Source organism: Mauremys mutica, chromosome 23, assembly GCF_020497125.1.
Source record: "Mauremys mutica isolate MM-2020 ecotype Southern chromosome 23, ASM2049712v1, whole genome shotgun sequence".
In the NCBI taxonomy this organism is placed as follows: Eukaryota; Metazoa; Chordata; order Testudines; family Geoemydidae; genus Mauremys; species Mauremys mutica.
The window spans coordinates 7322943-7337302 of record NC_059094.1 but is presented as its reverse complement, the minus strand read 5'-3'; the positions used below and the strand labels follow the sequence as shown (position 1 = coordinate 7337302).

At 55.2% G+C, this 14360-nt stretch overlaps 1 protein-coding gene across 1 annotated transcript in view; it reads right to left on the bottom strand.

Moving 5' to 3' along the window:
• Positions 1–2158, bottom strand: part of SDC3 (syndecan 3) — a 186403-nt gene extending 184245 nt beyond the window's left edge. The window contains exon 1 of the mRNA XM_044997671.1: positions 1844–2158. Coding sequence (XP_044853606.1) covers positions 1844–2134 — 291 coding nt within the window. The 5' untranslated portion in view covers positions 2135–2158. The remainder of the gene's footprint in view (positions 1–1843) is intronic.
• Between the last annotated feature and the right edge of the window lie 12202 nt (positions 2159–14360).

Below are 14360 nucleotides of genomic sequence, written 5' to 3'. Positions count from 1 at the left end.
TTTCCATAACCCACACACAGAAGTAGTCAGGACTCCAGGAGCGAAACTAACGTTTTAGCCAGTGTGTAAACAGTGAAATAATAAAGCTGTTCGTTTAACCAAGTCTGCCACAGATCAATAGCAAAATGTGCTGGTCAACTTAATAGATTATTGATACTCAGCATAAGAATCTGCCTGTCTTTACCACTCTTAGTGTGGAGTATTTATAGCCCAGGTTGGTTCACACAAATAGATCATGCCCCTTATTGCATATTCACTATCAGGCGCACCGGCCTCATTAGGGGGAAAACTTGCATCTGTCTCTTTTGAGAAACAAAATCATTGCTAGAAACTCTGTTGAAATCCACACAGGCACTGGGAAAATACCACACAAAGGGGCCATATTTAACAACCGCCAGGGGTGGAGATGAGGAGTGGCAGTCTCTGCTAGTCGGGATCATTCATTCCAAGTAGCCCTAGTTCTGTGACTCCCACAGTCTCCCCCAGTGCCCCTCTTTGCCAGCGTTTGCAATGATCGGAGGAATGAATGAGCACGAAGCTTTGCCTGCCAACCTCCGACCCATTAAAAGAATCTGTTACTGCACAAGAGACTCTCCATGGAGATAGCGAAAGGTGGCTCTTGTTTGACGGACAGGGTCGTTTATGGGCAAGAAGCCAGTCCCTGTGACTTGCCTCCATGCAGAGGAAAACACCAGCCTGTGGCTTCCCTGGAGCTCGCTGGGTGCCAGGCTATCTGCGAAGCGCGGGTTGGGTTGGGTTTGACACCCACACCTGGCCTGTGGCTTTCAGGCAGCAGGAGGCCCAGGGTGTGGCAATAATCACTTTGACCCATGGGGGAAGGAGAACTCAACTTGCAACAGGATAACTAAAGCAGCACCCAGGGGCCCTGCTCCCCGCACCCCTAGCGCCCACATCCTGCCCCTAAAACCCGCCCCGCTGCCCCCTGCCCCACGGACTCCACCTGCTGCTCCGGCGAGCCCGCCCCCAGCGCCTGCACCGCCCGCGGGAGCACCCCTGGGAGCCGGAGCCGGCTCTCGCGGGGGCTGCGCCGCAGCTCGCCCGGGCGCGTTGATCTGCGGAGTCTCGCTCCCCCCCCGCGCGTGGAAATCTGGGCCGCGGGGCGAGGCGGGGCCAGTGCCCGGGACAGAGCAGACCCCGGCGCCTGCATCCCCGCAGCAGCTCCGTGAGGAGCCACCCGGTGCGTGCTGCAAAACCAGCAACTTTCTCCCCCCACCGTCCCCCCCGGGGGGGGCAGCACCAGGCCCTTCCCCCTCCCCCGCAGGGTTATTTTTAACCCCTGCTTCCCTGTGACCTTCCAATGGCCCCGCATACATCAGCGCCCCCCCCCCCCCAGCGCCTCCACCAAACCCGCGTGCGGGACGAGCCAAGGCCGCCCCCCCGCCCCCATCCCGGGGCTTCGCAGCTCCTGGCAGACACGCCGGTGCTGCTCCCTGGGGGGGGGGATGCACCCGCCACACCCGCCAGCGAAGCCACTTGTTCCTGGCAATGCAGCCCGGCCCGGCCGCAGCCCCTGGGGGTCCGGGGAGGGGGGCACCGCAGCGGGAGACCAACCACGGCACAAACATTCACCATCAACGTCCCAGCGCGGCCCTGGCACCTGGGGGGGGGGACCCATTCCTTGTCATGCAACAATCGCACCCGCGGGGGGGGGGACCATGATGATCCCCTAGCGGGGCGGGGGCCGGGGGGCAGGGAACTGCCGGCGGGGTGGGCGGGGTGGGTGGGCGGGGGAGGGGTCGATCCCCCCGGGGCTGGGGGAGGGGATAGGAACCCCACACACACACACGCCCCCCCCCCTTGCCCGGGGCCAGGTGTCACTCACCAGCGCGGCGTGGCCGAGCAGCAGCAGCAGCGGCAGGAGCTGCCCGAGCGCCCGGGGCCCCGGCGCCAGCCAAGGCATCTTCATGCCGGGAGGGGCGGCGGGGGGGGGCGAGTTTCCTTTGTTCCCGATGCGACCCGGCAGCTGCCGAGCCCGGGCCGGCGGCGGGAGCGGGGCGGCGGCGGCGGGGCGAAGCCCGGACTCGCTCCCGGCTGCTGGGGCTGCGATCGCCGAGTCCAGCCGGGCTGCGCGTCTCCTTCCTGCCTGCCGGCCCCCGGCTTTGCCTGCGAGCATCAGAGGCGTCCCCCGGCAGGAAGCGTGCGCTCCTGATCCGCCTCCATCCCTCCCTGCGCGGGGGGAGGGAGAGAGGGGAGAGCCGGGGCGGACGGAGGGGTTGCAATGCCCCCTACCGTAGGCTTCCCCTCGGCCCGGGCTCCGCTCCCCCGGCCGGGCCCCGGGGGGCGAGGCGGGGGCAGGGAGCGGGGCGGGGTCCGTGTCTACACGGCGCCACCGGCTTGTTTGTCGAAGAGAAGCAGCAACCTGAGTCCCCTGGCGCCGGATGGGAACAGCTCATGGCTCCAGGTTGGGGATACAAAATGGGCGCAAAGTGGTAGAATCCAACACCCACACAATTCATCACCCACACCCCCCTTCCCCACGGAGAGAGGTTCCCGTCAGCCCCCTGCTGGGTTTGTGCTACTGCCAAAGTCCTAAGCAGGGGCCCTAATCTCCTCCCCATCCCCGAGAGACTGTGTGAAAAATAGCCCCCTGGCAGCGGAGAAGGCTCCCAAGCCCCATACCCAGCACCGCCCTCGACTGGCTCTGGTAACGACCCCCCCTCTTTCCCCATCCTCTGGCACACTGGCCATTCGGGCCACAGGCCTGCTGCTGCGGCCAGCTGGGCGTACGGTGCGTGCGGACAGCCGGAGAGGGCTCGGAGAGGACCTACGAGAATGATCCGCGGTCTGGAAACCCGGGGTTTAAGAGCAGGGGTTCCCAACCTTCCTCTGTCTGAGTCATCCCCCCACACACACATACACACACGTGCTATAAAAACTCCACCGCCCACCTGTGCCACAGCTGGTTTCCTGCAGGGCCGGCGCTTCCATTAGGCGACCCTAGGCGGTCGCCTCGGGCGCCAGGATTCGGGGGCGGCATTTTGTGCGCTCCCCCCGGGGCGCACGGGAACTTCCGGTTCCGCTTCCGTCGCGCTGCCGAAGAAGGACTTTCTGCCGACGTGCCGCGGAAAACAGCGGCGGGCAATTGAGCAGCTCAATGACTGCCGCTGTCGCCTGCGGCATTTCGGCGGAGGGTCCTTCTTCGGCGGTGCGACGGGAGCGGAACCGGAAGCTCCCACGCGCCCCGAGGGGAGCGCACTAAATCCCGCCCCTCGAATTCTGCCTAAGGCGCCAGAAACCCTGGCGCCGCTCCTGGTTTCCTGCATATAGAAGCCGGGGTTGGCGTTAGGGGGTAGAAGCAGGGCAATTACCCAGCCCGGGTCTCATGCCACAGGGGGCACCGTGAAGTTAAGTTGCTCAGGCTTCTGCTTCAGCCCCGGGTGGTGGGGATCAGGACCCTGGGCTTCACCCCGTGCAGTGGGGCTTCGGCTTTCTGCCCTGGGCCCCAGCGAGTCTAATGCCGGCCCTGCTGAGCGGACCCCCTGAAACCTGCCCCAGGCCCCTGGTTGAGAACCACTGGTTTAAGGCTCTCCCCCTCTCCCTCTCTGTGGCTCTTTAACCTAGCGAAGAACCAATGGCCGGGAGCTGAAGCCAGACAAATTCCAATGAGAAGGAGGCACCGACTGTTCACGCTGAGGGTGATTAATCATCGGAACCAATTCCCACTGGAAGTGTTGGATTCTTCATCTCTTGCCATTGTCCAGCCCAGGCTCAGGCTGGCTGCCTGTATGGAAGCTGCGCCAACCCCAAATTGTGGGGCTCAGTATCGGGCGGGAGAAGGACGTGGGGTTCTCTGGTCTGCAATAGACTGGCCTTTAATGCTATGAATAGGGCTTATCAATGAGTGACCTGAACACGGGCTGCAAGTACCTACCTGGGAGGAAGGACGCATGGGCCCTGCTCTAGCTACAGGCTCTCCATGGATGCAGGGGTCCAACCCACAGAGACCTCACTGCAAGACACAGGAAATGGCACAGATCTGGGTCTGGGTCCTGAGGGGGAGGTGCTGCTGCTGGGCCTTGAATCATGCCCCAGTATGCAGTGCCCACCAGGCTGGCAGGGTAGTGTTGGAGCCTGAGCTCTGTCCGATAATCAGACAGCAGAGCAGGGGGCGCGGCTGGGTCATCGTGAGGGTGAGGAAAGGGGAGCGTTCATTAGCAGGGTGCTTGTGGCTGTCAGACTCCAGCACACGTGTAAGTGGAGGCCACACAAGTGAGGTTCGCGGGCAGTCTGGCAAGAGGAGAGAGAGGGCTGGCTGTGCCTGAATAGGTGCATTCACTTTGTACATTAGGGATCTCAAGCCACCTTTTGCTGGACATCTTGGGAGCCGCATGAGGATTCTCTCCTCTTAATCGAAGGGGCCAGGGTGTGAACAAAGGATCTGTAACAAAGATCTTTCTCCCAAGTGTATTCACAGGGGTTGAGTTAAATGGGAACGCAAAGAACATTCATGGCTCAAAATAAAAATAGCTTCCCCTTTGCAGCGTTCATTGACACCTGCAAGGTCAGAACCCCCTGCAGGTTCTCCAGCCTTCCCGAGACTCTTCTGGGAGAAACCAGGTCAGCAGAACTTTAAAAAAAAAAGTTCCAGGCCTTTTTTATTCGCTATAAAAAGAAAAAGGGGGCCCTGCCTTTTTTCCTTGCTCCACTCTGCAGTAGTGCCAGGGGAGATGTTGCTTCCCACAAGGCAGCCTTCCTCACCCTGTCCAGCAAGTGCTTCTGCTGTTTTCCTCTACATGCAGCTGTCTGGGCTTGGCTGCAGCTCCTTAGCCAGATGTTTCCCTTATACAAGCTCCCTAGATGCAGCTGCCTCCTTCAAGCTCCTGCTCACTACACATAACTGTGTTATAAGGTCAGACACAGGGACTAGAACCCAGAAACCCCAGCTCCCAAACCCCTGTGCTAACCACTAGGACATTCTGCCCCAGCAGCACAACTGAGGAATTCTGGCCCCAGGCTATTGGCTTGAGGGCTTTCTCCATGGCCCATCACTGTGACGTCTAAGGGCTCACACCCGCTGTTCAGGGAAAGGTTCTTTCTACATTACAGATCCCTTCCCTTCCATGCAGACTCTATTGGTTCTGCGCACAACAGGTACGTCTACACTGCAGCTAGGCGCGGGTCTTTTTCCCACTGTGGAGCCCAAAATCTTGTCTCTCTCACCAACAGAAGCTATTACCTCACCCACCTTGTCTCAGATGTGTGTCCCGACAGTCCCTGGACTGGAAAGCAGCTGTACAACAGATGCAGGGGAAACCCAGGGCTCTCAGTTAAGAGAGAGGCACAAACCCACCAGGGGTCATACATCTTCCACCGACAGAAGCTCAACTGCTGTAACTGTTCGTGTTCCCTCCTGCCCGGAGTCTTCCCACCAGAATTTCCCTCCACCTGCTTTTTAAAAGCCAGTTAAAAGAAAAGTTTCTAGTGGGATGCTAAATTAACAGTGTGTGAAAGTTATTAGTCGCTGCACGTATGTGACAGTCTCCACACCCCAGAGACAAAAACAGTGGTGGGGGGAAGTATTATTATCCCTGTTTTATAGATGAGGAAACTGAGGCACAGAACAATCACATGACTTGCCCCAGGTCACAAAGGGCAGCTGTGGAAGAGTTAGGAATTGAACCCAACTCTCCCAAGTCCCAGTTCAGCATCTTAATTACAAGATCAAAGGTGTCTCGGCCCCTTTCTTTCCCCATCTGTTAAAATGGATGTGAGAGCTGTGAGAACGCATTCACTCCTCTGTGCAAAGCCCTTGGAGCGCCTTGGATAATGAGTGCCAAGTCTTATCATTGTCAGGTGGCCTCCAATAGTTCTCTGTTTAAAGAGAAGAAAAACTGATTTGCCTTCTACGGGTCCAGGAGGGAGGTGACAATCTGTGGTAAGTTGGCAGCATAAGGCAAGGGAGATAAATGATATGTGTAAAAGAAACAGCTAATTCCGTCTAATGGATTTCACACACTTTCTGGGGAAAACCTAAAAATATCCTTCAATTACCATAAAAAAGAAAATGGTGTTAGAATGCAAAGCTTTGCTAAGTAAACCCCAAACACGGTGAGGTGATCAGTTGATAAGCACCTACCTGGGAAGAAGGTCTGTGAGAACTCGAAGGCTCTTTACCTTAGTACGTGGACGCTAGACAAATTCCGACTAGAGATAAGGCACAAATTTAACAGTGAGAGTAATAAACCACGGGAACAGCTTCCCTGGGGACTTGGTGGATTCTCCATCATGGGACATCTTTAAATCAAGCCAGGGTGTCTTTCTAGAAGCTCTGCTCTAGCTCAGCGAGAACCTATGGACTCGAGGCAGGCTCCGGCCTATGCTACGTCAGGGTCAGACTAGAGCAGGGGTAGGCAACCTATGGCGCGGGTGCCGAAGGCGGCACGCGAGCTGATTTTCAGCGGCACTCACACTGCCTGGGTCCCGGCCACCGGTCCGGGGGGCTCTGCATTTTAATTTAATTTTAAATGAAGCTTCTTAAACATTTAAAAAACCTTATTTACTTTACATACAACAATCGTTTAGTTATATATTATAGACACAGAGACCTTCTAAAAACGTTAAAATGTATGACTGGCACGCGACACCTTAAATCAGAGTGAATGAATGAAGACGCGGCACAGCACTGCTGAAAGGTTGCCGACCCCTGGACTAGAGCATTATAATGGGCCCTTCTGGCTCTAAAAGTCCATCCATCTGTTAACCTAAGGCTTGAAGTTAGGCTCCTATAGCTGAGCATCGAGATAGACTGGCTTGGTTTCTGGAGGTGTTGAAACCTCCCAGATCCTGCTGAAGTCAGTGGGAGCTGCAGGTTCTCAGAAGCTCTGGAAATCTGGCCAGTCCCAGGTAGGAGCCAAGCGTCGGGCACTGAGGTGTGAGAACCGTAGCTATGAAAGTGGAAACCTAGAGAACAAGCGAGTTACAGAACGATGGGAATGTCGGGCAGACAGGACCTCAGCAGGCATCTAGTCCACACGCTCCCCACCATGCTGAGAAAAACTGCTCAAAGCAGGGAGAGAAAAGGTGGGGTCTCCCCAAACACTGAACTGGGGAGCAGAGCCCAGGGGAGATGGGGAGCAGGGAGCCCTGGGAACACTGAGCCAGGGAGTGGGGAGAGGCAAATCCCCGATAGTGTTTCATTCATTGCAATGCCTCCCAGAGCCCCCCTGCGCACTGCCCTGGCCGTGGGGCGGAGCGCAGTCACCGGGAAGTCAGAAGGAGCGACCGCGCTTTCAACAAACCCGGCTTGTTCTCCCCGTTTGCGGAGGAGAGCCCCAGAGCTGAAGCCCAGCGGGGAGGAGCTGGGGCTCCCCTTCTCTCTGGGGTAGGGTGACCAGATGTCCCGATTTTATCGGGACAGTCCCGATATTCAGGGCTTTTTCTTATATGGGCACCTATTACCCCCCCACACACACACACACACATACTCTGTCCCGATTTTTCGTTCTTGCTGTCTGGTCACCAGGCTGGGGCAGAAAAGGAGCCCTGGAAGCAGCCCCTGGCTCTGTGCTCCAGATAAGGAGAAACAGGCCAAGGCACAGCGCAGAGCAGGCTCACGTTCTTGGGGGAAAGAAAGGGCTGCGTGTCAACCTCCTTTTAGCAAAGCATGCTGGGAAGGGAGGGGGCGGAGCCTGGAGCCCTATAAAATGCAGGCTCTTTGACCCCTGGCTCAGTGCAGGGGAGGAGGGCGACAGTAGGGATGTACTTGGAAGGTTTGAATTGCCTCCAGAAGAGCTCTGGGCGTGACATTGCTAAGCATGCTCGGCCTGGGGGTCACGGGTCAGCGTCCTCTCTCCCTGTCTGTGTAAAAGCTGATCTTGCTCTGTCCTCTTCTATCCGACTGCTTCTGGGGGGCGGCAGGACGGCTTCCCTGGCCTTTGTAGCTGATCACAAGCTCCCCCTCCAGGAGCTGATGGCTCCATCTCTTGCCATTATATTTCTAGCCTTAGGACCTTTAGGCTTCTTTCTGAAAAGCGCCAGCTCCTGGCACGGGACTCCCTGCTTTCATTTCTTCTTTTACAAGGAAGATTCTAGCCCTGGTGGGTAGAACAGCTGCCCAGCGTGACGTGAGGGCGCTCTGATGGCTCGGGCAGCAGAGGGCAAAGAAAGAGAACCCCAAACGCTTCATTCTGGTAATAGCTGGCGATTGTTGAAGCCTGTGGGCTGGCAGTGCTGGGGGACCTCAAAGCAGGGTGCACTGGCCCTGGGACTCAGAGAGGCAAGTGTCATGTCCAAGGTCACACAGCCACTCAGTGGCAGAGCTGGAATAGACCTCCACACGCACACCCTGCAAAAGGTTCTCTCTTCCTCTAAGGACGTCTGTGTGAAGGAGGCAGCTCTTAGCTGAAGAAGGTTTTTCATTCACACAAGAGGATTTGGGATGGCATTTTCCAAACGCAACAGAATAAGAGGCCAGATTTTCTCAAGACCTTATCCGTTGGCCCAACTAGGCCGAAAAATTAGGCATTGTGGCATCCAGCCGCCCCACTAAGAGAGCAGGATCTCAAAGCACTTTATAACCATCCAAGGGTTAAGCCATGCACACACACCGCCCCCAAGAGAGGTGTAGTTACCCCCAACCCCAGTACAAGCAGCAACAGCGCTGCAGTTAAGAACCCAGCAGTCCTGGCTTGTCTCCGTGCTGCAGTGTGAGTAGAGTCACTAGACTATCTCTGGGCATTCGCCAGTGTTACCACGTCCGGCAGCACAAGCAGATCTGCCACATTCACAGCCTTTGCAGGCGCCCGTTGTGGCTTGCTCACGCCTTCTGGTTGTAACGGAACAAGCCTGAAACAATGCTAGCTCCCAGGGAAGGGAAGGAGCCGAGACATCCCAACGTGCAGCGCACGAGGGCGTGAGAAGCAGCCTGGCACATGCATTTATCCTGCACTTGCACCAACGTCATGTTCAGGTCATTGCTCCACTGGAGCGAGTTTAGCAGTCAAGGCCATGGACCAAGAGAATAATGGTCCAGTGCTCTGAGCTGTGTCTGGTCATCTGCACCCAGGCCGTTGGGGGGTGGAAAACTGCTAGATCACAACAGCTGTAGCACACTGCGCTCAGAGCGGCTGGTGGATAGACCCGGGCAAGGTGCTGGGCACTGGGGAATCAGGACCAAGAGTTTTCCTCTTATAAAATAAGCTGAACAATCCAATTTCCGGCAGGGGCTTTCCCTAAAACCCTTCAGCACAGACAGGAGCGTGCGTGGTTAATCCAGACAAATTAACCGAGGGGAAGCCTCACAGAGCTACACGCCACATCGTGTTCTCCTGCTCAGAAAACCCGGGCGAAGGGCTCAGGGAGATGCAGGGGCTGCAGTGTCTGTGGGGAGCTTAACACAGGATTTCCAGTTATTGCAAAGCTTGCGATGAACTGAAGAGTCTCGTTATGTAATAAGCATTAATGAAGTTTTCAGAGCTGGAGCCTTAATAGGTTGTGTTGCTCTTCTCCCCTGGGCTGTGGAAATGATTCCCCCCCCCCATTCATTTTGCAAACCTCTGCATGGAGAATGATCACGCTGTGAATTTATCAGCCAAGGGGGTTAGCGCTTCGAGTGCAGGAGGCAGCTAATGAGTGGCCCTCTCAGAAAGCCCTCACTGAGACACATGCCAACCGGAGCCGGGGCTGACATGAACCCTCCTCTCCAACCGTCCCTAACCTGTGCGCCCAGGCAGATCTGCATCCACACTGTGTGGGTCAAGTCCCTTAACAGCCTTGGGGTGAACCACACCAATGATCCGTTAAAGAGGAAACAGCCCAGTGCTGGGCTTAGGGCCAGGGCCTGACCTAGCCCCAGCATGCCAGGAGCTCTGAAAATGCAACCCCTTTGTTTTCTGCATACTGCACCTTTATTGCACTCCCTGCACGCAGCGTTCTCAGAGCCGCAGAGGTCTGCTGCAGAGGAGATGCACACACTGCGCTCTCCCCACCAAGCTTTCAGGGTTTCTGCTTTTTTCCCCAAGAGCTAAAATAAGTGGCTTGGCGCCCCCGCCTGGTGATTCTAGGTATTGCACATCTCAGGGTGGGTTTTGTAGCAGTTCTTCTTATGCCCAATGTTCCCTTTGTTTAGGCAGATCTTGTGGCTGAAGAAGCAGCTGCTCATAATCTTTGTTTCAGACCCTAGAGAGGTTGATGTGGTGCACAATGGAAAGCGGTGAGGTAGGAGGTAACTCTGGTAGGAGTTGTTTCCTCAATGGTTTCCCCTGGCTGATTCTAGATCAGGGATATTTGCATGAACAGACTCTTGGGTGGGATCCACAGAGGCACTTAGATGTTGCAAGCCTAGCGCCTGAGCCTGGCGGTTCCCGACCTTCAGGTGCCTAGAAAATCACTGGCCCAACACTGCGAGCCACAAAACTTGAGTGCGGGCCCGGCTCCTGAGCAATGAATGGGGGGAGAGTGGGGTGTCGAAAAGCCAGGTCCCAAGGCAAGGAGCCACCTAAGCTAGCCCATAGGAGATGCTGACGAGTAGGGGGCGGGGAAGTGAAGCCCTGATCCTCTCTTGGAGGTAGGCGCCCGGCTCTGCTTAGTGCTCCGTGACCAGGAACCAGCCCCCTGGAGAGCCCGGGGCTCAGGCGCCCGAGGTGCTTCTCGCAGGGATGGGTGAATAATTGTCTAGTGGAGTATCAGAGGGGTAGCCATGTTAGTCTGGTTCTGTAGAAGCAGCAAAGAATCCTGTGGCACCTTATAGACTAACAGACGTTTTGCAGCATGAGCTTTCGTGGGTGAATACCTGCACGTCCACCAATGTAATATATGCCATCATATGCCAGCAATGCCCCTCTGCTATGTACATCGGCCAAACTGGACAGTCTCTAAGGAAAAGGATAAATGGACACAAATCAGACATTGGGAATGGCAATATACAAAAACCTGTAGGAGAACACTTCAACCTCCCTGGCCACACAATAGCAGACCTTAAGGTGGCCATCCTACAGCAAAAAAACTTTAGGACCAGACTTCAAAGAGAAACTGCTGAGCTCCAGTTCATCTGCAAATTTGACACCATCAGCTCAGGATTAAACAAAGACTGTGAATGGCTGGCCAGCTACAGAACCAGTTTCTCCTCCCTTGGTTTTCACACCTCAACTGCTAGAACAGGGCCTCATCCTCCCTGATTGATCTAACCTCGTTATCTCTAGCTTGCTTCTTGCTTGCATATATATACCTGCCCCTGGAAATTTCCACTACTTGCATCCGAAGAAGTGGGTGTTCACCCACGAAAGCTCATGCTGCAAAATGTCTGTTAGTCTATAAGGTTCCACAGGATTCTTTGCTGCTTGTCTAGTGGAATGTCCGTCCCTCGGACGACGTCGGTTTGTTGGAACTGTGGATATAGACAAAATGCCTTGTGGGGGGGGGGCGGGAATAATCAGAATGGAACATTTTGAACTTTAATTTTAAAACAGCTTTTTGTTTAGCAATCTACTCGGTTTACCGTCAGTTGCAGTGCTACTCATCCCATAACAAATTAGACACCCGATATAAAACCAACATATATTCTAAACTAGAATATAAAAATAAAGTGCCAAAAGTCACAATCCAAACAAAACGTTTCGATCGCCCCCAAACCATTCTTTTCCCAAACAACGTTGTCGGTGAGCCATGTGGCCTCGTTACAATTCAGAACTTCTTGGTTGTGTTTAATGGGAACGTGTCCCACCGAATGGGAATTCCAGGTTTCCATATCGACCACCTGGAGTGATTCTGCCCAGGCAGGTGCATCTCCCATGTCAGTGCTGGTCTTCTGAGGGAGCAGGCAAGTGCTGCACATTCCTTGACACACACCCCCCCAAATCTGGCCAGAGTGTTTCCTGCACTGCTGGCCTCTGTGGGGTCGACGACAGACTCAGGTGTATAACTTGTCATGCAGTGGCTGAGGTCTTAAGGAGAAAAAAGCTGCACAACCACCACTACCACCAGCAGATGCTCAGGTGCTAGGGACTGGTTTCAGAGTGGCAGCCGTGTTAGTCTGTATCCACAAAAAGAACAGGAGACCTTGTGGCACCTTAGAGACTAACACATTTATTAGAGCTCTCTAAGGTGCCACACGTACTCCTGTTCTTTTTGTGCTAGGGACTGTGCTTTTGGATCCCGAGTTGTAGCTTCACTGTCAGCACAATAAAGGTATTTACTTATACACAACACAATGGCCAACCGTCGCACCTCCCTCGAAAGGCTGGTCCAACCGAGGATAACAGCCTACTACTGCTAACAGATCATACACTTACTCCTTTAGCTCAAGCGGTAGAGGTCTGTACTACAGCAAAGTAGGGCTACAGTTTATATCATGTTGATGGCTTATGCATGGTCCTTAGTACTTCTTTAGTGACCACTTAGATAGCCCAGTGCCCTTCTCCCCATATAATGGGACCCTCTGTGACGTGGTTTTCAGTGTCCCGGAGGAGGAAGACATGTTACCTTGACTCCGACCTGCGTGGCCAAACCGTCTGATCCACCCATGTTACTCTGCAGATGCTAGCCATGCTGATGTAGAACAGACGCTGCAGCGTTCGGCTTTGCTGGACGGGGATGCCATCAGCTCAGCCGTGCACGCTCGGAGGGTGGGGAAACTCACCGAGCCCAAAGAGATCCTTGTAAATTGAACTGGGGCGTCGCGTCTGCCACCTTGAACACTGAGCGGCTTGAAAGGAAACGGGAAAAGGTTCTCAGAGCAGCATTAAAGGGAAGAGGGAAATGTCCCACCTGGCCCCTGATTTGAGAGTTTCCCCAGCCTGCCCAGCACCGTGCACCGCAGCCATAGAAAGGCGGCGTCTGTCAGTGAGAAGAGAGGTGTGTCCTCAGCTCTGACACTCGGCTTTGCTTATTCTTAACTGTATCACAACAGAGCAGGACTCCGTGCGCCGGGCACCGCACAGCCCCAAGGGGAGAGGCAGCCCCCGTGCCAGACAGAGTCTCTCGAGGCAAGACACGGGGGCAGCTTTACGGGCGGCCATGGGGGCTAGGGCACAGTGCACTAGACTGACTCAGGGCAACCAGATCTCTATGCCCAGCTCCGCCCTGCTGGGTAACCTTGGGCAGATTATTTCTCCCCTCTGGGCCTTAGTTAAGTGTTATTAACTCCCATTTTACAGACGGGGAAACCGAGGCACTGATTTTTATACCATCCCCACCCCTTCCTGTAGTCTACATGTTTATTTTACAGCAGTTCAGCAAAAGCTTTAAAGCCCCTGCTACCCAGGGCTCGAGGCACCTTTGCAGCATATTACAAATCCAAGCCAAGGAAAGCCGGCAAAGAGAAATACAGCCGTGTCCCCGGAGCTGCGGCGGGAGGCGGGACGCACTGCAGCTGGCATGTCGGTTTGAGAACAAATCTTTCAGGCATGTTGTCCAGCGGTTATAAAAAAAATTTTATTGGGACTTTTTTCTTCAATAGATCTCTTTGTATGTAACAGCAAATACCGCGCTCGCCCAAAGTCCAATTATTCAGGCCCCTGAGGCAGTGGAAAATTATAACCAATGCGTGTTAGAAACCTCGAAAAATGAGGCCTTAAATGGGTGCGGGGGGGGTTAGGGCTTGTCTACATGGCAAGTTACCATGCAACGAGCCAGGATGTGAAGCTACAGGCCCCAGCTAGCCCGCCCCTCTGGGCACGGCTGCAGCGCAGCGGAGTCATGGAACGCGTCATGGCGCACGGTGGCACGACCTGACAGCGCGGTGTGGATTCACACCCTGGCTTGCCAGGCAGTAACTTGTGTAGACAAGCCCTGGTGGCGCTGACGTCCTTCTCTCCTACCCCGCTGCACGTGCGGAGCAAAGCTCTAGAAATGGCTGGAGTCGAACCCCAGGAAGAGCAGGTCAGTAATGCCGGGTCGCGTGAGCTAGTCTAGGGCTAGACGTAGGGCCAGGGCTGGGACAGAGGGAACTGCTGAGGTTAAGGACGCAGCGAGATTCCAGCAGGGCCTGGGGGAGCAGGAGTACGCCGAGTTGCTACGAAGCGTTGGCAGGGATATGAAACCTCGTTCGTCAGGGCTTAAGCAGCTCTCTAGCTCTCTAGCCTGGGGAGGTGGGGGCAGATCATCCCACTTCTGCCACCACCAGGCTCTTTTGAATTAAAGAAAGTCCTTGGAAATTAAAATAATAAATACAACCAATAACGACTCTATTGATGACGAAAGGCACTTTGCCGTGTTTTTTGCCCAGCTCGGCTAGGGAGGGAGCTGGGTTCCATGGGCAGAGCGTAGGTGAGGCCGTCAGAGGTGCACTATGAATGTATTGTATCACGGTGATAGGAACGAGAGAGGGAGGGGAGCCTTGCTTGGAGGACTTTGGGTTTGGGTCAATCGGTGGCGCGCTGTCCTTTGAGTCATCGCCAAACAAA